Genomic DNA, 25,386 nt, shown 5'->3' with positions numbered 1-25,386 from the left:
ACAAAGATTTTATTTTTTAAGGAAGGGTTAAAAGTCCTAACACTGTGGCTGGCTCTCTGCCCGGATTTGGGCACCTTGTGACCCTCCTGCTCTTCTCCTTCCTTGCGGTGTACTGGGCATAGTGCTGGCAGACCGTCGCTGTCTCTTTCTCTCTCTCTTTCAAGAGAGACTCTGGCAGAGGGGGAAAGGCAGACATCCCACATTTCTCCACCCTTCTATCTGCAGGGGGCCAGCCTGATTCCAGCCCCTCCACCCTTTGGCCTACCTCAAGCTGGGTTGGGGGGGGAGAGTCTGCACTGCACTCTGACCGGAACCAAAAAGAGAGTTCTCCTGGGAATTCTGCTTTTAACCCCTCTGTGTTCTCAGAGGCGTGTCCACTCTTAATTGGTTAATCTAAGTGTCAAAATCCAACCCTGACCCCTGACTGGATTGACCTCTTCTTTCTGAGAATTTTTTTTTTTTTCTGTGTTAAATCACTACATACTGGAACACAGGGGAAGTATGAGGACTGCTCCCCCTGAGGAGGAACAAGTGGCACGAGAAAACATGTGTTGAACTAACAACAGACCCCATTTCCTATCCCCCTGCACCACTGGGGGAGAGGAGGTAGAGAAAAATGGGAGTAAAGTAAGGCCCTGGTAGAAGGGAGGTATTTTAAGATTTGGCTTTATTTGTCATAAACCTTATCTGATTTGATTGGTCATAGAGAAAACTATTTCCCCAAGCCTGTAACAGTAATCAGTGAATGATCTCTCTCTGCCCTTATCTCAATCTAGGGACTTTTGTTATCTCTCCCATGTCCAGATGAGATGGGGAAATACAGAGCAGCTTTGGCAGGGATCTGGCATCCAGCCAGATATATCTACTACAATTAGTTTTGGAAGGTTTTGTATTCTAATTAATAACTACCACATGTCAATCAAAATGCCAAATTCTATACACCTTTACAGACTTGCAAAATCAAGAAAAGGTTAAAGAATTAACCTTCTGTTTTCACTTCTATTTTCAGCTTCTCTATCAAATCTCCACAACCTGGTTGTCCCAGCACTTTTCCTCTCTCCTATAGTCTCGTGCTGTCTCCTGATTCAGCAGCTAAACCAGCCCTAGAATTCTGTCAAGAGCAGTAATAATCATCAATAAGAGACTGGGATTTAGCATGAGGAAACCATGATTCACTGCAAGGTCCCAAACTGTACAACAAATTCAGGACAGTGCTGTAGTTTGAGAACATGTTAAAAGTAATGTCATGTCTCTGGCATTTACTTTTTGAGGGTGAGGAGAAAGATGAGAGCGTGGACTTTTGTGCTCAGTCAAGTGCACAGGAGAAGGAAATTATGATGTTCCAGTGGAACTTGCTTAGACAATACCTGGCAGTGAATGAATACAGATTTAGAGTCATTAATTTATCTGAAGAAATTGCCTTGTCAGATGACTAAAGGTTTTGGCGCTCTCTGAATATATCAAAGGTGAATCTTTAAAATATGTGATAATCTGTCATTTGAATAGCTGTTGGTACACGAGGATTACTTGAATGAGTAAACTAAGGCTGTGTTATCAAGAAGAGTAATTCAGAATTCTATTCAAACTGCTGAATATTAGGAAACAAAATACAGGATACAATATTGGTGTTGTACAGGGTGCTGCACAGTGGAAATTTTGACTAGTTTTCCTTCTGGCTATATCCTGTAGGTATAGCTTACCAGAAAGTTGTGTGGTAGCACAGAAGTGTAAATATTCTAAGGCCAGACTGCTTTGTTTCACTGATACTCTTACCAGCCAGTAAAGCTTCTTCCTCTAATGAAAGGACATAATTAAAGAAAAACCTTCTCCTTTTTATTTTATAAGCCTGTACTCAGTGTGCTTTCTTCTTTTTTTTTTTTTTTTTTTTTCACTTCCCTTCGTCCTGGCTGACTTTCCTGAACAAAATCATCAGACATTTAATTAGTAATATTAAGTTGCACTCTGATAAACATCAGAACATAGATTTGGTACTACTGGAGGTGTTCTTCCTAAGCAGCTGTGTATCTAGCTAAAATGGGAAAATAAAGACCACAGACCTGCCTTTAATTCGATACACTTTCATACATTTAATATTTTATTATTGTTACAATTTTAGGACCTTAGATTTTTTTTTTGTATTTTACTACACAAGAGTTCTTATCAGAAAGGTTAAGAGTACCAGTGAAAATGAGACTTATCTGAGATGCTTTGCTGGGTGACCATGCTGCTCTTCTGAGCAGTTATAAATCCATCTTCAGTCCATTTAGTTTTCAGTTTCTACTTATGACTTCATCAGTCTTCTTTCTTTATAGGGGAATGAACATGCGGAAAACTGCGAGCTCTTATCATTTTGCAATGTTCGAAGCTCCTGAGACTGACAGCTTGCCAATCAGAATTTTCTCTTATCAGAAGTATATCTACTGATTCACAGAAAAACATCCATCACTTGAAGTTATGTGAATGCTTTTTCCTTGGAGATGTCAAACTAAAAATTTGTCCTGTTGAATCCACACTTGCTTGAACTGCCAGTGTGACCTTCTAGATGAAGCAGACAACTGCTGCAGGGCAAAGCGGTTCTCAGCTCCCTACACAGTCTGAGTACAGACTACAGGCATTGTTACCTGGGATTGAGTGCTCCCTTAGCAGATCTGCAGATGACTAAATTGAGCAGTGCAGTTGAACAGCACACAACAGACGGAAAGGATGCCATGCAGAGGGACCTGGACAAGCCTGAGAAATGAGTCCATGGGAATCCCACGAGGTTCAACCAGTCCAAGTGGAGGTGCTGCCCCTAGGTCAGGGCACTCCCAGATACGAGTACAGACTGGGAGAAGAAACTAGTGAGAGCAGCCCTGTGTAGGACTAGAGGATGGAAAGCTGGACATGAGCCAAGAATGTGCGCTTACAGCCCATAAAGCCAACTGCATCCTGGGCTGCATCTAAAGCAGTGTGTCCAGCAGGGTAAGAGAGGGGAGTGTCCCTCTACTCTGCTGGTGAGACCCCACCTGCAGTGCTGCATCCAGCTCTGTTGTTTCCAGCACAGGAAGAACAATAACCTGTTGGAGCAAGTCCAGAGGAGGGTCACAAAGATGATCAGAGGGTTGGAACACCTCTCTTGTGAAGACAGCCTGCGACCTGGGGTTGTAAAGCCTGGAGAACACTTTGGGGAGACCACAATTGCTGCCTCTCAGTACTTAAAAGGGAGAGCAACTTTTTTCAACGGCAGATAGTGGTAAGACAAGGGAGAAGATTTTTAAACTAGAAGAGGAGAGATTTAGATTAGATGTTAGGAAGAAATTCTTTATTCAGAGGGTGGTGAGGCACAAGAACAGGTTGCCCAGAGAAGTAGTGGATGCTTCATCCCTGAAATTTTTCAAAGGTTAGACGGGGCCTTGAGTAATCTGATATAGTGCGTGGCATCTCTGCCCATGGCAGGGAGCTGGAATTAATCTTTACTGCCCCTTTCAACTGAAATGACTCTGTCATTCTTTGATGACTATGTAGCTCTGTCATGGCACAGTTGCTCCTGAATGACTGTTGAAAGCAGAAGGCGTGAGCTTCCTGGGGGCTCTGAAGAGTGCATATTATGTTATTATAGAAGGAGAAGAAAGGAGTTTAAAATATTTTGCAAAAGCAGTAGTAATGCTTATCCTATTACTGGTATAATCATGAAACTGTGAGGTCAAGATGTGCCTTTTCTACGGACAGTAAAGATACTCAATTCTGGAACTGGTAAAACATACTGTGGATATTATTATTTGTAGTATTAAAAATATTTGGGTTTTTTCCTTCTAGGCTCCACTCTCTTGTGGCATTAAAGGAAAGATGTTTTAACTTGTACATCAACAGTGGTAATAGGCACTCCTTTACTAAAACAGATTTGGCTTTATAAAAATGGATGGCTATCCAATTGCATCTGGCCCAGCACTGCAAGGTAACATACATGCTGAAAAGTTTTATCATCCCAATGCCTCACAGTAAGTATGCTTTCTGAAAATCTAGAAAGAGATGGTGATACTGCTTCCTAGGAGACTAAATCAGACACCAGCATACAGCTTTTCAAATAGGAGGCACCTCTGAACTGTACTGAATCAAATACTGCTTGGTGAACAGAATCCCTTTAGAAATACCGGCAACACTTTTTCTTTCAGTAGGAAAAAGTTTCTAATACCCCATAGGAATGCTTGATACTGGCATTTTAAGTACACTTAGGTTGGATGTAAAAAAACCACCAAACATAACTGAGTATGAGAGTTTGCTTTTTAAAATAGCATACAAAGAAATATTCATTGGGGCTTTTAAAAAAACATTAAGGAAAAGCTTGAAACAGCTGATTAAATACTTCTACCTTACACCTCAAGATTTATTTTAAGGCAAGAACAGATCTTATCCAAGACTACTTGAACTTCAGACAATGACATAGTGATTCTTTCCTTGAATAGTCTCAGGAGCAAGGAAAGAAATAACAATGGAGATTTCATATTCTTGATTCTGGATGTTCAAAATAATGAGCTCCAGGAAAGTGTTCCTGAAGTACTGAATCACATAACAAATCCACAATCAAATTCAGTTTCTTTCAAAACTCCAAATAAATAATCTGTTAGAAGGCTTTACTTAAACCTGCACTACAAAATCCCCAAATAAACATAGAAAGGAATAATTAGTGAATAAACTGAGGAAAGCCATGGAATTTTTACTAACCGTACAAAATTAATTATCTGATAATACATATACTAAGTAAGTCTGCCAATGACACTAAACTGAGAGGAGCTGCTGACTTCTTCAAAGGCAGAAAGGCCCTGCAGAGAGACCTCAATATACTGGAGGGCTGGACAATCACCAACTGTATGAAGTTCTAACGAGTGCTGGATTCTGCACTGGGGAATGGGGCAACCTTGGATGTGCAGATAGACTGGGAAATCAGATGCTGGAAAGCAGTACCACAGAAAGGGACTCAAGGGTCCTGGCTGATGGCAAGTTGAACGTGGTCAGCAGTGCCCTGGCAGCCAGGAGGGCCAGCCGTGTCCTGGGGACATCAGGCACAGCACTGTTGTCCCAGTCTGCTCTGCACTGGGGCAGCCTCACCTCGAGTGCTGGGGGCAGTTCCGGGTGCCACAACAGCCTAATGTAAGGCTAGAGAGTGTCCAAAGGAGGGCCATGAGGATGGTGAAAGGCCTTGAGGGGAAGCTGTATGAGGAGCAGCTGAGGTCACCTGGTCTGTTCAGCCTGGAGGACACTGAGGGGAGACCTCATTGCAGTCTACATCTTCTTCTTGTGAGGGGAAGAGGATGGAGAGGCACTGATCTCTTCTCTGTGCTGACCAGTGACAGGACCCAAAGGAATGGCCTGAATTTGTGTCAGGGGAGGTTTAGGTTGGATATTAGGGAAAGGTTCCTCAACCAGAGGGTGACTGAGCACTGGTAGAGGCTCTCCAGGGAAGCTCTAACAGCACCAAGCCTGACAGAACTGAAGAAGCGTTTGGACAATGCTCTTGGGCACATGGTGTGATTCTTGGGGCTATTTTGTGCAGAGCCAAGAGTTGGACTCGTGCCTTTTGAACAAGTCCCTTCCCACTCAGGATATTCCATGATTCTACTCTTTCCCTTAAGATATTTAAGGAACTCAACAATTAGATTTATGTACTCATTAGTAGAAGTTAGTATTTTCATAATTCTTCATGTATCTGAACTTCAGAGAGGAAAATGCTTTGCTGTTGTTAAGTAGAACAGTATAGGGTGTCCTACTTACAGGGTATGCATACACCTATATCCTATAGGGTATACAATATGCATACCTTACATATAGGGTATGCAGCATTTTAAACTGTGAAGGCAGATTAATCTGACTTGATTTCTGAATGGTAATGCAATCAGCTTCACTGCTTGACAATTATTTTTGTATATTTAATAGTGATATCTAAGGTCACTGTACTGGGGAGAAGTGGTAGGGGAGGGGAGCTTCTGTTTTAATTTAAGAATGAAAACACCTGAATCCCTTTTCTGGATTAATCCTTCTCATCAAAGATATCCTCTTGAAATGGGTAACTGGCAAATTGACACATAATCTCACATTACAATCTTTTTCTTGCTTAGTTTCAATTATCTTTCAACACCATCATGCTAAGAAAGATCCTAATGGAATGGATTAATGAAAACTGCTCTCTGGATCAAGTTTAAATTTCAAGACTCATCAGGAAACATTCACATCAAACCCACATGATCATTTTAGATTTCAGTAATATCTGATAAAAAGCTGTTTTGAATTATATGTGCAAAACTAGATGAATTATTAGTGTCATGATTGTCAGAACATAAATTACTATCTGTGAAAAACTCTGTTGAAACAAAAAGTTGGAGGGGAAGAGGGTGGGGACAGGACGTATCTCCATGTTAATGTTCCAGATCTAAGTAAAGTACTCTGAATGACTAGATCATCACATGAATAAGACCAAGAACTGCAGAGACCATGCTCTTCTGTCTTCAACTGGTTTATAAAAATCTAAAGTATTTTGGAAATAAGCTCAAAAGACCATCCTTAAAGCCTGTGACAAAAAGAGTACTAGAGCAGTGTTCTCTGTTTCAGCTCATTCACCTACAGAGTAAAAGATCATTTTAAGGACTCTGATCTTTGACTGCAATAGCCTTACACCACTGACTGTGACCAATCAATCCACACAGATAACGCTCTGTGGAGAATAAATAGTAGAGTTCTCATGTTTGGATGGGGTGAAAAGTCAGTCACAAAAGCACCTTCACAAATCACAGCTGTGTAACTGCAACAGAATAGACAACTGCAGTTATACAAGTCAGCAGAAAGCATCAGTACCATTATGCACTTTTCCTTATGTTTTCCCATTAGCCTAAGTACCTCCTGAGAGCCCAGCAGACAAGGGGGGAAGTGAACACAGAACTTTACAGAAATAATGCAAAACCAACCATGTCCCATTAAATAACAATGGACATCATCTTTTGATAGTTAAGTGCAAGCCACATCCATCTCCCATTCACAAAGTTCAGGATGCTGTCTGAAATAAAGTGTGGTGTAATTCTGGACTGAAACTAAGCAGAAAACATCAGGAAATTGATGTAGTTGTCCTAAAACAGGACAATGCAAATTAAGAAGGGTGCTATTTCTATTTTAGAGTAGAAGGAAATATCTTTACAAACCTTGGTTTACAAAAGGCATAAACAAAGCAAGTTTTCATACAGGCAAATTAGGAAATTTCATTATTGCAGTCAACAAGGTCTGAAACAAACTCAGTATTTCTGCTTGCAGTATGAATGTCTGTATTATGACATCTAGAGGTTCTGACCTGCCTCAGGCTTCATGTATCTTGGAAAACTGCCTCAGTACACCTTAGGCAGAGACTAGAATAGGCTTCAGCAAGACAGCAAAGAGGCTGAAATTAGGAAAATACATTCTCATACTGTCCTTCAAGGAAACATACCTGGACTAGGGATGCAATAATGCAAACAAGGAAAGGGGCATATAGATGCATGACTTGGATCAAAGAAGGGAAGCTGCCATTAAATGAAAATTAACAAGCAGAACTGATGCTTCCATGTAGCACTGGACTGTTTCAATCAAACAAAAACCATAAAATTGTGGATATTCTCAGTTCGGTCAGAGAGAAGAGAAAGATTTCAGCCAGGCTAAGCTTGGGAAAAAGTCTGAGAGGAATCTATTTAATCTATTAATAGATCTATTAATCTATTATTATATATTTATCTATAAAACAATCTATTATCTTGCTTTTTGTTCATATTGTTTATAGATATGTTCTACCACACTGACCTAAGTCCAGTGTACCAATCAGGTGAAATGTTTTTACTTTAAGACCAATGGAATTAATGTTTACGATGTTCTCTATAAAAGAGAGAGGGGCTTTTGAATAAACATTCATTTGCCTTCTGAAATCATATGAGACATTTCGCCCGACCCTGGCTCAAGGGCATCAGAAAATTATCTGAGAAGCAGAAGCAACATGCACACAACACTCCAGAAAACAAATTATTAACAGAATGCAGAAGACTAGAGGATTCTGAGCTCACCTCAAGGGACACTGGAAGAACAAAAGCACAAACCCAACACTATGGACGTCAGGATTTTTACCTTCCAGTCCAAGAAGGAGCAACTACACTAACAGTGCCGACAAGTAATATTTTCATTTATAGAAAAGTTAGCAAAACAACTCTTTTTTTTCATTCAGACTACTTTTCAGTTAATCTGGACTCCATCTTACTTACCTAAGGAAAATCTCTAAGCACCATACTTTGTGGGAAGTACACTCAGAGATCTGTATCTTAAATTCTAATGACTTAGGATCTTATTTCATCAGCCTGCCTACTGTCTAACTGAATGCTGTTTCTGTAACAAGTTTTATATTATTAACACTGGGGTTCATTCAGATTCCCAACTCTATCTTTAGAAATACATATTCATTTTAAAATAATTAAAATGAACAAACAAACCCTCAACAAAAACTAAAAAGCCCCAAACAAACAAAAAACCAAACAAAAACCCCACAAATGGAACCAAAGAAACAAGGGAAAAAAAAAATCATCAAACAAACCTAAAAATCCAAGAAGAAAGAAATTAAGTACTTAAACCTTGGGCTACATGCTGTAACAGCAAAGTAGGCCATATATTTTCACTGATGAAATGGCAGCAGGGCATTCCTGCTTCCAGGAAGACCTAAGCTTAACAAGCTTTGACAGGCCCCAGAAAAATTTAAAAACAAAACCAAGAAAACCCCTACATGTAGGATTATCACAATAGGTCTTAAACCAGTAAGTCACAAGCATTCAGAAGCAGAAGTCTGATGGAACTAGAGACTACAGGAAAAGAAGGTAACAGTGTTTTCAACTGAATAGTAATGGTGCTAAAACAAAGCAAATTTCCTACAGATTAGGTTTACCTTAGTATCTTAAAAGCAAAGCTCAGTGAATGCCAGTTTTGTAAATGGTTTGTATGATATGTTGTAGAAGTTTTCTTGCAAAGTTAATTGTCCACAGAGGAGTAAGACTCAAGTCAAAGACAAATTTGTGCAATCTTCACTGCAGTAGAATGATACTATTTAACACACATTTCAACTCACCAAATGACAGAACTCCCACATTCAGGAGCTGTCACCTAAATGTATCCTTTAAGCACCATTTTCTCGGCAGAAGTTTTAACAGTATCAAAAACTGAATCAAAGCTCAGTTCCTATCTGTTAGTAAGCCAAGGTCCGTTTCTCGTGGACTATGAAAACACCTTAATTTTTATTGAATAAGTTGTCAAATATTTTATAAGCCTATTTTCATTGCTCCTTCTGCTGGAAGAGTATGGACACAATAAAAACAGTATGCATATCCATACTTTGGTCTGTGGCAGAGCTGTAGAGACAGACAGGCAGCAGAACCCGCTTCAGGAGGGAAGAATCAGAATGCTTTCTCAGTCACACTGAAGTCAGGTTATCTACTGGGATGAGTCCATCCAAGTATTGTAGCTGCTGACCAGCAGTTCTAACAGTCTCATTACCTCACTTGAGCATGAGAGAATATGAAGGACTGTTGGTTGGATTCAAAGCAAACCCAATCAACAGTCTCCCGCCATTCTTCATTAGTCCTACCTAAGCAAGGTGATGGAATTTGAATTTAGAATTTGGCAAACACTATGAAAAATAACAACACCAGACTTGCTTATGGTACCTTCAAATTTTGCAAATTTCTAGAAATAGAGATACAAAGGTAAAAAATAGTTGCTTTGGACAAAAGGTTATGACCCTAAAAATGTCATGATGCAGGACAAGAGCATCACCAAAGTAACAGATGCTCTTCAAGAGTCTCACAATAGACCTGATGTATTTGTGAGAGATATGATTGCAATCTGATCCAAAACACTGCTCCCCAGAAGTTAACTTGCTAATTCTTCCCAGCCGCTTGGCCCCTCAACCTGCTGCAACCTGCTGTTTTCCTCTTAGATAAAACAGCTTTACACAACCATTTTGTAACACCTAGCATCTCCTACTCTTTATCAAATTCTACAGAGGCTGATGTGATTAAACATAAGGAAGGGAAAAGATGACTACTGAATAACTGAAATAGTTCTGTTAGGAAGGTAGATCTTGACACACAACTAAACACCAAACATCTGTGACAATCTAGAACCTCAGGCTCAAATGGTAAATGAAGAAAGTGAAATCAGGAAGTTGTGTAAGTGTCAGAAAACAAATTCGTGGACCAAAAAAAAGTGAAACATCCTTCTTGTCACATCCTTTGTATAAATTCCATATCCCACTGCTGGAACTGTGTTGCTTAAAATTTTTCTGGTAATGGTATAAAGGACATGGTATCTACACTGGCACCTTATTCAAAGAGTCAGTATCTTGGCTGACTCAAGTCTTGAAAATGCTCTCAGACTTAAGAGACTTTACAGATTAATAGGTGACTTCCTACCCAGAACACACAAAAGCATTTAGATATTCAAACAGGAAAATATACTTTCATACTCTTTGTTTCCCTCCTCCTGAAGCAAGCTGATAGAACCAAAACACTACTTGAAATTTAGACAAACATTCTTGACAATTCTTTGTCAAGGGCCACATATAAGTAAATCTAATTCAAAGGAAAAAAGCAAGCATTCACAAAGACATCGAATGGCAGAAACCTCAAATGGCAGAAAAAGCACTAGTAGCAAAACACTAAAGGAAAAAAACCTAGAAAACTACCCAAACAACCAAACAGGATTACAAACATGTAAAGAAACAGATGTGCTAACGCAGATCTTGAAACCAATTTTCCTTTCTCTATCCAAGAAACCTCAAAACAATAGCGGTAGTCCTCTGAGAAGACAATCTTTCACACACCCTGATCAAAAAGCAATTGGCTGAATTTAGCAACTGGTAAAGGCTACACACTATGCCATACACAAACTGTACTTAAAATGTCCACAACACTAAAACAACATGATTGATTTCTAACTGTATTTTACTACAATTAAACCTTCAGAATGACGGTTATGGCAGACATCTTTGGACAACTCTAAATACGTAGACTTCAAAGTATTTAACAGTCTCATTACTACAGAGATAATTATCATGACTGAACTTAGCAGTATGTTTTAGAATGTATATAGTCATGATTCATCACAGTTATTCCACAACTTTACTGCAGTCCAATAGAGGTATGAATATTCTCAGAAGATTTCACAGGCCATTTAGAATGGATTCCACTCTAAGGCTGATAATGCAAGTACCAATAAGTTATCAGATTTTTTTCCTCACAAAGATCACTGAGTGCACAAGTGGATTCTACATGACTACAAACAGCTCAACCAACTGACTAGAGCTAGCTTTCTTTTTCTTTGAAGCAAAATAATACATTTCTTTTTAAAGACTAAAAAAGTAAAATAAAACTCACTATCTCAAGAACTTACCTTCAGACTTCAACTTTGTAAGAACAAAAATCAGGTAGTTGTTGAAATCTGGATACTGATTGAGTTGTTCTAGTTTCTGAAGAGAAAAACTGTTAAGGAAAGTTGAATATTTACATAAAACATTTATAGCTTTCTGGATACAAAGATTGTTATGTTTGTTATGCTATGACTAGAAGCTCATGACATACAGAGCATGAACAACCTAAAAACAGTTTCTGTAATTTTCTTACTGAAGGAATAGCTTTTAGTTATGGGGAAGTCTAAAAAATAATCCATGGACAGATATAAAAATTAACAGATCCTTAAAAATATGTGTAAAGCTGTATCATCGGAACAGGCAGCTGAACATTACCAACAACTGCGTAGTCAAATGTATCAAAAATAACAGAAAGGAGGAGAAAGATCTGTATTTAACAGAAACTTAATGAGAAAACACTTAATTGGTCTAAGAAATGAAGACTACTTCTTAGATCAGTTTTCTTAACAGCTTCTTCACCCACTTAACTTTTCCTTTTTCATTCCCTGAAATATACAATAAATTTAATTGAAAAATATCTGAAACCATAACTTTACTAACAAAGGGTTTTAGCTAACATATACTTCCCACTTCATTGTATTTGACACTTAAACTCTCAAGTTTGGTAAAACAGCATCATAAAGAAACAGCATTGCAGAATAAATATACATACTTTTTGATTTTTCTACAAAAAAATTATGGACTAAGTACTTTAAATTTTAAACCATTAATCACAACTGCTGAGACATGTTATTAAACAGCATCCTAGAACACAACAAACATCACAATTCCTTTTGTATGTGTGTGGAACCTTTATACACACACAAAACCTTTTACCTCTAACCTTTACTAGCCAACATCAACACAGCAGGGAGTTTTCACTATCACTTAAAAAGAATTTCAAGCATTGGTTGGAAGAACTTTTGTTCAGTCAAGTTCTATATATCATCAAGACAGATAGCCTCACTTACACTGCCCATCCTGCATATATGATGCTATAGCTCAATAAACAAACAACACATAAAAAATTATTTGAAGCAAAGCTTTAAAGTGTAATCTTACACTAAAGCTACATTATAAACACTGTTCCTATAAGCACTTTGATATGTTAAATACTAAAGAGCACCAGTTTAAGCTTGGGTCATTATCAGAAGACTACTTCTTTAGACTCTTCTGTTTAGGATTTTTCAAAGAAAGCAATCATATTTTAAAAATTTAGAATACAGATGAAAGAACAAGATGATCAAGATGCAACTGACCTTTACCTTTCAGATAGGAGCAGAAGCCTTCCTGATATTCACTGCATTTGCTACAGAAGTCTAGAAGTGGAGCAAATCTGGCTTAAAGCTAAATTCTTACTATAAATGTATACAGACACACATATGTTGTTACCTACTGAAAGAAATTCTGTTGCCTTCTGTGGACACCTTCAAGAAAATGCCTTAAATAAAAAGAGATCCAGATAACAAACTCCTCACACAATTTCAGCACTTCAATAAATTTCATAGCACTTATGGGTAGCTCACGGGGCAGGAAACAATAGATGAGGCCTTTACTTTTTAAGGCCTGTACTTCTACCAGCCTTAATTTAAAGTTTTACTTTGTCAATCCTTAAAACCTTGCTATTCATTATTTCTATATTGAAGAGTGATGGGGGGTGGGGGGGCGGGGGGGGCCGCGGGGGGAAGAGGAGGGACGGGGGTGAAAAAACCATCAATCCACAACATCAACACCAAATCAAAGCAGTACAAGAAAATACATACTGCAGAGCTCCACATTTTCGTGAATTTTAACGAGCCGAGTTTCAGGATCAAGCTTCCAGACAAAAAAAACCCATCCTCACCACACACCAAAATGCGCAGTGTCAGAACCAGCAGGCCCACGAGGGCGCGCAGGCAGCGGCTCTGCCAGCGGCATTACCGCCACCAGCTCCGGCTTTCGCTTCGAATCCCGGCGCCAGATTACTTCGAGCGGCCCCTGCCCGCCCCACCCCTGCCGCGGGGAGAGCGGGCACACCCCGCGGGCCACCCCCGGCCCCCTCGGCGGGACCCGCCGGGCCGAGGGCCCCGTTCCCGCCTGGCCGCTCTGGGGGCTGGGCGGGGGAACCTGAAAGAGCGGCGGATATCGGCGGGGACGCGCCCGAGCACGAGCTTTGAAAATAAATAAATTAATTAAAAAATAAAAAAGGCCCCCTGCGGTCAAACCCAAAGCGGCCCTGGTCTCTGGGCTACCAACAGGTGCCCAGCGCCCGCCGGGCGAAGGCGGCCCCGCGGCCCGCAGGCCGCCCCGGCCGTTCAAACGCCGCGCCACGGGGCCGCTCCGGCCCGGGCTCGGCCCCCGCGCGGCCGCGGCTCCCGGCCGGGCCGAGCCGGGCAGGCCCGGCCGCCGCAGGGCCGGCCCCGCCGCCGCGCAGGCCACGGTCCCCCCGCCCACCCACGGCCACGGCCACCCCCGCCCCACTCGCGGGGCCCCGCCAGCCTCGGCCAAGGATACTTGTTGCACGGCTCTCTGCGTGGTGGTGTCCGGGGACTGGGACTCCTTGAGCAGCTGCAGGATCTGCTGGAGCCCCTGCTCGTCGGGCTTCCACTCGTACTCCATCTTGGCTGTCTGCAAAACAGCAGACAACAGGCGGCCGCGGTTGGCGGCGCGGCAGGGCCCGGGCGGGGACCGGCGCAGATGAAGGAAGGCCGGGCCGGGGAAGGGGCGCGGCAGTGCCCGCTCCGCTGCGACTCTCGTGCCCCCGCGCACCACAGCAGCCGCTGGATAGACGTAGGACACCGACCTGCTCCCGCTGCCTCCGCGCTGAGCAGAGACTGAGTCACGACGAATTTGTGATCCGGCCCGAAGAGCCGCCTCGCGTCCTGCTGGGTCCTAGCGCCAGGCACGGCTCCGCCCGCCCGGGCCGCCTCGGGACCGCCGGCGCCGCCGTCCGCCTTTCCCCGGTGCGTCCCACACTGCCGGGAGCCTGCGGGCGACAGAACGCGAGCACCTCAATCCTGGCCGACGGGAAACGGGGAGCCCACGCCGCCCACCCGAGAACAGGCAGAAACCTACAGCGAACGCGACAGGCGAGGAGCGCAGGGGCGCCCCGGGCTCGGCCCAGCCCCCTGGGACAGCGCCCGGCAACGAGTGCGAGGCTCCCGCCTTCCTGCGGAACAGAAGTGCGGGCGCGAAATCAGACCCCGGGGTCAGGAACGTGGTGCCTCCTGCCTTCTACGTCATTTGGCTGAGCGCTGAGCACATCTCTGAAGTCCCCAATTCCACGTGTAAAGAAGGAACAGGACGAAGGATGCATGGAAGTAGGGGGAGGTTGGGGCGTGCAAATTACAAAGAAACTGCTTCTTTTCTTTAAGATCCTCTGTATCTTAAACTGCGCCCCAAAATATATCACCGGAGATCTCGGGTTAAAATAAATAATTAAAATACTAAATACATATGTATATATGTAAAATACGCATTACACATGTACATATATAGTTATTTTATGTATTATACTAACAGAATTCTGTTTAAAACTGGTCTAAAACGTGAAAGTGAAAGCCAGTAATTCTGGTTTTTATAATCTTAGTTTTAGTCACTGTATAAGCACCTCATTTGACATAAAAACTAGTTTCTGCTGCTTCTACTGCAGTACAGAACTCAGTTGAAACATTGCAATCTCAGCCGTAATAACTGTTCAGAAGTACTGAGAACAGGGAACAATACAGATTCCTAAGGGGTGCATCCCAGATAATTTGCTATATGGCTCTTTGTCTCACTTCCCCAACACTGACTGTCTGGTCCAAGGTGCTGAGAAGCATCCTTAACTAACTTTTCTTCTATTACTATGTGATGCTGTTCTTGAAGGAGACAAAATCTGTATTGCAACTACTGCTGTAGTTATCACAGGACTTTTTGGGAGACTACAAAAGCTGAGCAATTCTTGAGAGTTTGCAGCATCTAAACAAGATTAAGTCAGTAAGGCAGGTACGTAACAACATACGACTAATTAATAGAAAAGGATAAGCACAAGATTTACATGAGATTTTTCTGATCAGGGTGAATCTCCACTCATTTCCCTTGAGTATAGAAACATGTCAAAAGAAAAGGATTTTGATCCAGACCATTAAAACTGATGTTAATGGCTCCCACTGTATGGGCAGGAGAGATCTTTTTGGGATGCATGCATAGCTGGAACAGATGAAAGCTGAAGTCCAACAAATAAGGGAAGAGCCAATGTGGGCTCCATTCACCTAACTGTGCCTTAGCAGTAAGGTCGTAGAAACTTGTTTTTTCTTTGAGACTTCTATCCCACATCTGTCAAGTCTGTTTGAACTTGATTAGAGCTTCAAAAATTACTATTCAGAAATTTTGACACAAGGATTATATCTGTCTAATATTTTCTTGAAGCAAAGTGTGCTAAAGAAGTACAACATTAAAGACGAGAAACAAGGAAAATAAAGGAAGATTGAGAGACAACTGGAAAGAGCAGGTAGAGAAACATGGCATGGATCCATAACTAAAAAGAATGTAAGTTTTCTTTCCAAGAATGTAACTAGAATTCAATCCTGGCAAGAATTTCCACTTCTGCATTGGAAAGGACAGAAAAAAAAACCTACAAATTGTAGGTTGAATGGAGTATGAATGGAGCCTCTACAGAAGATCTGTAGTGAGGATATCTAAGTGCTTTACATGATCATCCTCTAAGACAGGTAATAATTTTTGAGACATTATCAAGATGAGAAGGTATTCTGCAAGATAAGGTGCCTCCTTCAGCATCTATATATGAAACCTGTATGAAACCTGAGGAAGAACCTATCTCTAGTCCTCAAAAATTATGTAAATAAGCAGAAATCAAAATAATTTGACTGAGACAAGGAAAAAACCTTCAGTTGAAAGCATTACAGAAAAAAAAGGAGAAAATTGTTTATTTCTGTATTGCATTTATATATCTGTATGCTATGCATTTTTTGTTTTCTACTACCTGTTTTCCTCAATCAAGAATCTTCTTGTATAGAAAAGAAATCAGAATCAATGTTAAACAAAGTACCCAGGGTATGAATGCTACCCTCCAAAATACAGCCTAGTTCATCCCACTTGATCAGGAAAATGCAGCAGAACTAAATTTGTCACACTTCATTAAGATTACAGAAGATCTCTGAAGAGAGAAGCCTTAAAAATGCTGAGGAATATTTGATTTCTCTGTTATCCAGACTTCAGGTGTCATGCACTAGGCATAATCCACTGTTATCACAATGTGTAAAATTGAAAACAAACAATTACATGCCCAAACATCTGTATCTTTAAGATCTTTCTCTGTTCACAGATCTTGCCATTTTCTACTTAAGCGTCCACAAAAAGTGTCCATAAATTTTTTTTTTCTGTTTTCTTGACCTCTTCCATTTCCCTCCCAGAATTCTCCATTAAGGATGAAATGACACATATGTGGCATACAAGGAAACAAAAGTAATGGCTACAATATGTACTACTGCTAAATGATTAAAAATCCAGTTTTTTAGAGTAGTAGCTGTGAATATATGAGACAGACTTTGATTTTTTTCTTCTTCCCATGGTAATTAACCCAATACTTTTTCTGCAGTGTCCTTACCATTACTTTAGAGTGCATTTGGTGCTCGGTCTTTTAATCTCTCCTGCTGCTTTTCATTATGTTATAAACAGAGACTAACAGGAACTTGGATTAGAATCTGGTTTCTGATCAGCAACATGCATTAATTGACACTCAAAGCACATACAGCCAGAACAAATAGGAGATCCATAATAGAATACCCACCCCATCCCTCCATAGTCTCACTGCACTTACAAAAGAAAGAGGAAACTGGTGCAAATCCCTCCCAGCAATCAAACAGAAAAGAGACTGAGATCTGCACTGCTAGGATGATGTCCCATCCCTCCAATGCCATAGACTCCAAGTCATATATTTGGAAACTACAACTTTTCACTGCCACTGGTTTTGAGATTAGTTTCAAGTAATTATTCTCTAGTATAAATTAATTCTCAAAATAGTCCTAATTTCAGAACTGTTAGACAGTTTCAGCCACTTAACCCTTCAGAAAAATTTTCCCATTACTTAGTTTTATTCCATTGATAATACTGGAATTTTTTTTAGTTTTTGAGAGAACACTAATAACATTCTTCTTGCCATAAAATCCAGGCACTGCAACCCATAATATTAGTATTTAATAATGGTAATCAATCATTCAATCAATTGCTAAAATCCAGCCTTTTGAATTTCCACACAAACTGCTTACAGTATTTTTCTGCAAAGGATTGTATGCACAGAGGAAATAACACATATTTCGTAACAGCTTTCTGTGTAAACCCTCTTATGTCAAGCTAAGAGTGATGTAGATTAAGAAAAGCAGGCAAAAAGCTCTCATAACACAGAATAAATGTGTTTATGTAAAGGAGCTCATGCAGAATAGCTACTGCTATACTATTTTGCAATGCTTTGTGCCTGGAGAAATGCCCTAAGCTTTCACTTCAAAAGAATACTGGTAGTCCTCACATTCAACACATCAAATGAGCATCCATTCTAAAATATTTGATGCAGTCTGAGTTCAGTCATATTATTAACAAGAGTAACACTTGTTACACAATTAATTTGAATAGTCTTAGGAAGAAGACAGTTTGACCCTGTGAAGCACCAGAGAGGTTAATAAGGAGATGCTATGAAAACAGTTTGAAAGGATTTTGTGTTCCTGACTGAAATGTCTATGAAATTATTTTTCTATGTTTCCAGGGCTGATTGGTTATGATATAAGGATTATTTTAAGCAGAAACAAAGCAAACTTTAGAATAATATTTTTAAGCTGGAGTCTCAACATTACTTTGTGTTGAGTTGTATAGAAATTGGAGACAGAAGAGGCTGTAGGCTGTTTTCTAATGCAACACTAACCAATTCCACTATTGCAAGTGTAATTCTGTTGAAGGTAGAACATTGTGATTAAGACTGGCACAAAGAATACTAAGTTGCCAAATGCACTAGCATCTCTTCCTGGTAACTAAGGTTGCAAAAAAATCTCTCATTTTTAAGAGACCTTCAGTGTTAACTGGAAGACAAAAAACCAAGAGGAAAACCACCTAGCAGAAGATAAACCAAATGCAACATGATGCATCATATAATCGTAAGCCTTGGTCTAAAGAAAAAAGTTTTGTGAAATGTACCAAACTAAGAATGTACTTCATTGGTAGGATTAAGAATATCTTTAAAAATAATTTTTTTCTTACCTACAGACAGAATTTCTTCTACCTCTGAGGAGCAATTTGATAAAAACATTCAAGGCAGCAAATGTATGGGCTTTGAGGTAATATAACTTCAGATTTGTGTACCTATTGTGTAATATAACTTCAGATTTGTTAACTGACCTTTGTTTCCTACCATTATTAATTCTCTCTGGTCAGTAGGTCTAGAAGCAGAATAACTGAAAAAAAACAAGAGAAATAACTTTCTACCTTACCCTCCTGAGATAATTCTAGCTAAAGTTCATCTTATGTTGTGCATGAAACTAGAAATTGTGTACGTGTACCAATATTCCCATAGAACAACATCTTGCAATGAAGCTAAACTCAAATTTCCTGGAGCACTGGCATTTCAATATTCAAGGCAAATAAATCTGTAATGTGATTTGCTGTCTGTAGAACATCATCAATTTGATGATAGACTTTTTCTGAGGGTATCTATAGTTACAATAACACATCTGTTTATGAAATCTGTTACACTGTTGCCAGTGTGAAATGGAGAATTGTTAAGGCTCAGCTTCCATGATTTCATGGCTTCTGTTCTCAAAGGTGAGGAGCAGTATTTATTTTTGCAGATATTGTCTGCAAAAGCTTGCACTGTGGAATTCCATTGAACAGACTAAATAGTACTCAGGAAATTTGACAGCCTGTAATTTCACTCTACTGATGGAAGTACATTACCTCTTTGTTTAATGAATACCTCTGCTTCTTATGCATCAAATGAGCATAGAGAAAAGAGCACTACAGTTTCCATATATACAAACGTAGAAAACCATCACACCATTGCAGATAAAATAGATTACCAGCCCCACCATACACTAATATTTATTGTTTTGTAGAACAATTAAGACTTTATTCAAATTAGGATAACAAACACCAATATATAGCACAAACTTATTAAAAGTCAGAACTGAAACCCAAATCTCTTGCTGTTCATGGGTTCAACTAGACATGTAAGATTCTCAACTACAGGGACAAAAACCTGCCAAGCTTTCACCAACTGCAATATCATCACAAGAATTTTGATTTTGAATTCTGCTTTGACAGGATGAAACACCATTCTTATCTTTAATGAAATCTCCAGCTGAATGAAGTAGTGGACAGTGCAAAACTTCTACTAGATCTCTAGACTTAATATGCCTTTGATCAAATAATCTAGACAAGGACTCGCCATCTCTTCAAATGTACCAGTATGAGAGGACAAGAGGAAATGACCTTAATCTGACACGGGTGAGATTCTGATATTAGAAAAAAAATTTTCACTGTTAGAGTGTCACTCATTGTAACAGGTTGCCCAAGAAGGTGGTGGAGTCACTATCCCTGAAGGTATTCAACAGGCATCTGGACCCGGCACTGAGTGATGTAGTTTAGTGGTTTAGAGGAGACAGTGGTTGTGCTGGATGGATGGTTGGACTGGATGATCTTTTAGGTCCCTTCCAATCTTGATAATTCTGTGATTCTATGATAATTTCGTTTCCACAGATATACCAAGTGGAAAAATAGTGTGTGGCTAATGATTTGCCCCACTGCAACCACACATGTTGGATGCTAAAATGGCAATACACGTTTTTAATGCCGGCAGTCAGAAAACAATCTAAAACTCAATGGAGAGCTGTTTGAGAAAAACGTCACCTCATGAATTTGTGACAAAAAATACCAGATCAATCAGCTGAAATCTTAAATGCTAAAGGGAGTAAGTGGGTGTACAAAGGATGAAAGGCATCATTCTTGAGAGTCCAGTCTTATTTGAACCTCTACTGTCAAATTTTATGTCTGAAATCCAGCACGCACTTTTTGCCAGCTTAAAATTCCTTTAAGCATTATTAGTGTCCCTAATTCTACTCTCTACTTAAAGTATACATTAAGATTTCTTTCTCTGAGCAGTAGGAGGCAAAGCAGCTGGTATCTGCTGGATGATTTTTGCTGAACTTCAGTTTTTCTAGTTGGTAATTCAGGCTTCCCCAAGATGCAGATAAAAATCAAAATGATACACAGCTTTTGAACCGGTTCCCTGTGATAGATCAGATGCAGACTTTTGAAAGCATCAGAGGAAAGTAGCAGATTCAACTTAAAAACAAAGTTACAGCTGAAAAAAACCCATATACATGGATGGGTATAAGGCTGTGAAAAAAGAGATGCAGTCCCTGAAATTCTAGCATTCACTTTCTTTCAGTCATACATTCATTTTTATCAACTAACAGAGATTAATAAAAATAAAGACACTAATAGATGCATGATTCCTCTTCTGACTTACTGAAGGGTTGGAAAGGTGGTCCCTGCAAATCTTGGAAGGAAAGTCATATAGTGAGAGACTCCATGGTGCCTGTTCCTCTCACAATGGCTCAGCCAAGACAGACAAGGCCTGTGTGAGAGCCCTGGTGGCGTAGGAACATGATAAACATCTGCTGCTCTTCTTTTACAATAATGTTTGCAGATAAAATCATCTCTGCTACGAAATACAGCAAGTGTAAAGGAGATTACACCTCATCATGGGACAGTGACAAATTTCTGGAAGTTCTTGGCCCTGAAAAGAATGCACTGCTTATTTAAGTTATTCACCAATATTAAAAAAAAAAACCCTTAATCTAAGTAATGATGATCTGTTTTTAAGCTAATGTTGAAAAAAATCTGCACCATGATGAACAAAAATACATCATAGTTCTTCCAACTCTTGCCAATATAAAGGTGCTTATAAGCCAACCAAGTTTTGTGCAAAATATATATAAAGAACGGATATATTCCTCATGAAACAGTTCACTAATTTAATTTCCTTTTTGTACAACACTATCTTAACAATTATAAAAAATAACAATACATTAGAGGGTAAAAATTAGGAATCTCACAAAATAAGAGAACTTGTAAGGGTGCTGAAGACGTTTTGCTAGTAGAAAGAAATAACAAATACAAGTCAAATGGCATATGTATTTGCAAGGATGCTTTGATGCATAAGTGAGGTAAAAATTAGCTATTGTGGGAAAGAAAAGCTCAATTAAAATCAAATATAAAAAATGAATTTTTTTGGCCTTCCAATTTAAATTATTAAAATTAGTTATTTTACAGTGCTTAAATCACACCACTGTATTTTCATTGTATGCACCCACTGTAAAGAAACCAACTGTAAAGAAAACTCAAAATTCTGAGAAGTCTCCTCTGGAAAGCCCATGAGGCATAATTTGGAATTCAGTACAAGGTTCAAGGCAAAAGAGTTATTGGGAGCCTTAAGATCTGATTAATCAGGATTAAGTTTTATTTTAACTTCTTGGCAAAATACCTTGCATCCCATGTATTCTTGCAGAGAATTCAGAACCACACACTCATCTACTTTCCTCCCAGTCTTTTTCTGAACACTCTGTGTGTTTTAAAACCTTTACACACAGAACATGCACCATGACATTCACCTGTCAGTGACACTGCCACTGTCTGATGTGTGATTGGTGACAACACTGGTGCTTTGGTGATTGATACTTGCAATACTGACAGCAATAGTGCTGGCTAAAACATCATCACTGGTCTTTGTAATAGCATGCTAGTGTATTTTTCCCTGCATAGCTGATGAATTTTCTTACTGCAACGAGTTCTTAAGATGCTGTTGCCTCAAGGAAATGGCACTATTTCTAAGATGCTCCAGTAAGCAGTTATCTGTCCTGCATGGGGATAAATGAGTGGAGTCATATATGAGCTGGCAGGTACACAGGTGGAAGATCTACAAACCATCATAAAGAAACTGGAATTCAATCTTATCCAGTAAGCCTGAGTACAGGATGTTTTCTAATATTTAATGTGAGATAAATATTACAAAATTAGATCCTTGTGGAAAAGAGTGAGGAAATAATTACTGATCTGGAATGGAGCTCCTTCCCAAAGAGAATGTGTGCATCAGTGAGAGCAGTCAACTGCTGCAATCATACACAATCCAATCATAAAGAAAAGGATGATACAAAACCTACCCTAATCAAAGAAGCAAAACTTTTAAGGTAAATAAGTGTGGGAACTCAAAATGTCTCTCAGACATTTTTAGAGGTTCCAGGCCTTGGTCAGAAGCATTTTAGACCCTGGCAGACAGCTGAAAAACAACTGTGATTTTGAGTTTGAGCCATGGAATGAATTACCAACTTTGAAGGTGGAACAAGCAGTCACAAAAGGCTAGATAGTATAGTAAATGTAGTCACAAAGTAGAGGGAAATATTTTTTGGTAGTGTACAGGGGGGTTTTAGTGCATGTACAGGGGGGTTTTTACTTTGTACATGGGGGTCAGAAGTTCTAAGATGGAGGAAAGTGGGCTGAACCCATCCTTCTTCTTTCTTCTTCCTTACCTCCATGTTCTTGGTGATGTTGGCACTCACAGATTGGTTTAGAGTAGAAAAACACTTGGCAACATAGGTAGTAGGTATTGGGGAATAATTGTAAACATGTTATACGTAATATATCTTATAAAAGATAGCAGCAGCCCTGGGCGGGGGGAGACACGAAGAAGACAGCAGATAGAGAGGATGTCAGGGTGTGTGTGTGCCTCTACCCAGGCCGCTGATCAAATAGCCGCAGTCCAGGAACATAATCTGTTAGATAACTAGCAATAAACTGCCTTGAGACCGAACAGCTAAAGCCTGCGGAGCTTTTCTTTGGAAGCACAGGTTGGAGGAGGAATTTCACCACCACATGAGACCCCAAAGCAAGGCTGGGGTTCTCACAAATAAGGAAATAGGACTTATTGATCTTAATGAGAATGCTAAAGAATGACTGCACATTCCTTTTCAAGCCTCAGATGAACAAGGGAGTAAAAAACAATGATGGATAAAGGCAGAAGTACCCCAAAATGTGCCTGCATCTATATACACAGTGGAATTTGCAGACACATCAAAACCAATGTTTTTGCCTTCTCTGAATATCAGTATTTTCAGATGGTAAGAAATTATAGGAGTTGAAAGTATGATTGTTTAATACAACAAATAGTTACAATCCAAGTGCTTCAAGATTAACTTGGCAGAAATTTTGTGAGACAACTACAAAAACCAGAGAAATGTCTGTCTTATTAAAGACAGATTATTGATACAAATTAAAACAATATTAAAATTTTCTAAAGAAAATTTCCAGTTATCATCTGACCAAAGCAATAAAATTGACTGGATATTATGGCAAGGAAAGCAACATAGTCTTAGGAGTGAAGACTATTTCAATTAATAGATGCACGGTGAATATCTAATAGAAATAGCCAGGAAAAATAGTTCAACTTTTCAGTTTAAGCATATTCAGTCGTGTTCTAAATGCTCTTGGATATGACATCTGCAGGTAAGGCTTTAGAGAGCTCTCAGACTTCCAAGTAAACAAGATTCTCAAGTTGCTATAGTTTGAAGCCAACAGACATCACAGATGAAAACCTTAGGAGTTCCTCTACACACATCTTCATGGCCCTTTCCAGCACTGAGTGTTAAGAGATCACTGACTAATTACAGGTAGACTGTAGACTGGACTTACACTGTCTAGTAAAAAAAAGGCACAAATACAGGAAGCAATTTAAAAACAAAAGTATAACAGTTTGATTCTTACTGTATTCTCTCATTTCTAGCCTTTTTTTTTTAAAGTATTCTCACAACTGTAGCTGTGAGATCAGTTTTGAAGCAATGTTGAACCAGTGTAAAGGAAATTGCAAGCAAGTCTGAAAGCAAGCAATTCACCTTACCTAAAGCTCCTGTGCTGAAGTGGTTACATAGCTGTTTCTCCACAGATAGAGATTGTTACTGTGCAGATGAATGATCCCATAAAATTCCTTGGGCAGTTTAATGCAGCCTTAATCAACTTGCTACCAGTCTCCTTAGCAATTCTTTTACCTTTCTGGTTAAAATGAAGCATTTAATGAAAGAAGAAACATTAGAAACCAAAAATTAAATTAGAAGTACATTATGCATTCTGGTTAGAAAAACAATATAGGCTTAAAGAATCTGAACATATAAAAATGTAAGTAGATTACAAATTTAATTGTAATTCTTACTTAAGTTATATTTTTTTATATTTTAGTAATTTAAATACTTTTATGTTGGTTTGTGGAGGATATTAAAATGTATTTGAATCAGAGACTAGTTGCTGTGATCAGTTCTTTAGTCTAAATGACATATATGTAAATTGATTCCCTTAAAATGCTACAAACAAGACAACCAATACAAAACAAAAAGTTCAAGGCTTTTGAAGGTTTGGTTTCCTTCTTCTCTTGCCCAAAGATAAAATAAATTTATTTAGTGGAGAAACTAAATTTAAAATAAATCTGCCTTAATGCACAGGTTGTGTAATAAATTGAAGGCCACTTTAATACATTTTTAATAAAAAACAGTTGCAAATCACTTAACCAAGTCCACTAAATAAACTTGCTGGCATTCTACATATCATCTTTGTCTTAAAAAAATAATGCAATCAGTACATGAAACATAAACCTATGAAGAGTTTAAAGTACAGTCACAGGCCAAACTGTCTATAGCCAAGAGAATAAATTAACATCTCCCCCCTATATAACACTTCTTATACATTATCATAATGCGGAACATGGGCTTTTTTTTCCTGCTAGCAATCTTATGATCTTCACCTTGAGGTTCAATTTATTGACCTGCACCATGTTTTCTCATATGATACCCTTGAAAATGTTTAATACAAGAAGTGTTCCAAGATACCTTCTGCCCTTTCTCACATTTTGTATGGAAATTCTCCTTAGGTGAAATATTCACAGA

At 39.3% G+C, this 25,386-nt stretch overlaps 1 protein-coding gene across 5 annotated transcripts in view; it reads right to left on the bottom strand.

Annotated features, from left to right (window-relative positions):
• TNPO1 (transportin 1) overlaps positions 1-25,386 on the bottom strand; it is a 71,580-nt gene that overhangs the window by 39,934 nt on the left and 6,260 nt on the right. Inside the window, exons 1-4 of one of the 5 annotated variants that reach the window (XM_085567600.1) lie at positions 14,489-14,624; positions 14,217-14,399; positions 13,928-14,041; positions 11,419-11,494 (exon numbers count right to left, since the gene is read on the bottom strand). In XM_085567600.1, the coding sequence (XP_085423726.1) occupies positions 11,419-11,494; positions 13,928-14,032 (181 nt within the window). In that variant the 5' untranslated portion in view covers positions 14,033-14,041; positions 14,217-14,399; positions 14,489-14,624. Of the gene's footprint in view, positions 1-11,418; positions 11,495-13,927; positions 14,625-25,386 lie in introns of those variants that run through there. The other 4 variants (XM_021531770.4, XM_085567599.1, XM_085567598.1 and 1 more) reach the window with 4 other exon arrangements.

The sequence above is a fragment of the Lonchura striata genome, chromosome Z (assembly GCF_050655825.1).
Source record: "Lonchura striata isolate lonStrDom1 chromosome Z, ASM5065582v1, whole genome shotgun sequence".
Taxonomy (NCBI): domain Eukaryota; kingdom Metazoa; phylum Chordata; class Aves; order Passeriformes; family Estrildidae; genus Lonchura; species Lonchura striata.
This window is presented reverse-complemented; position numbering and strand designations above follow the sequence as displayed.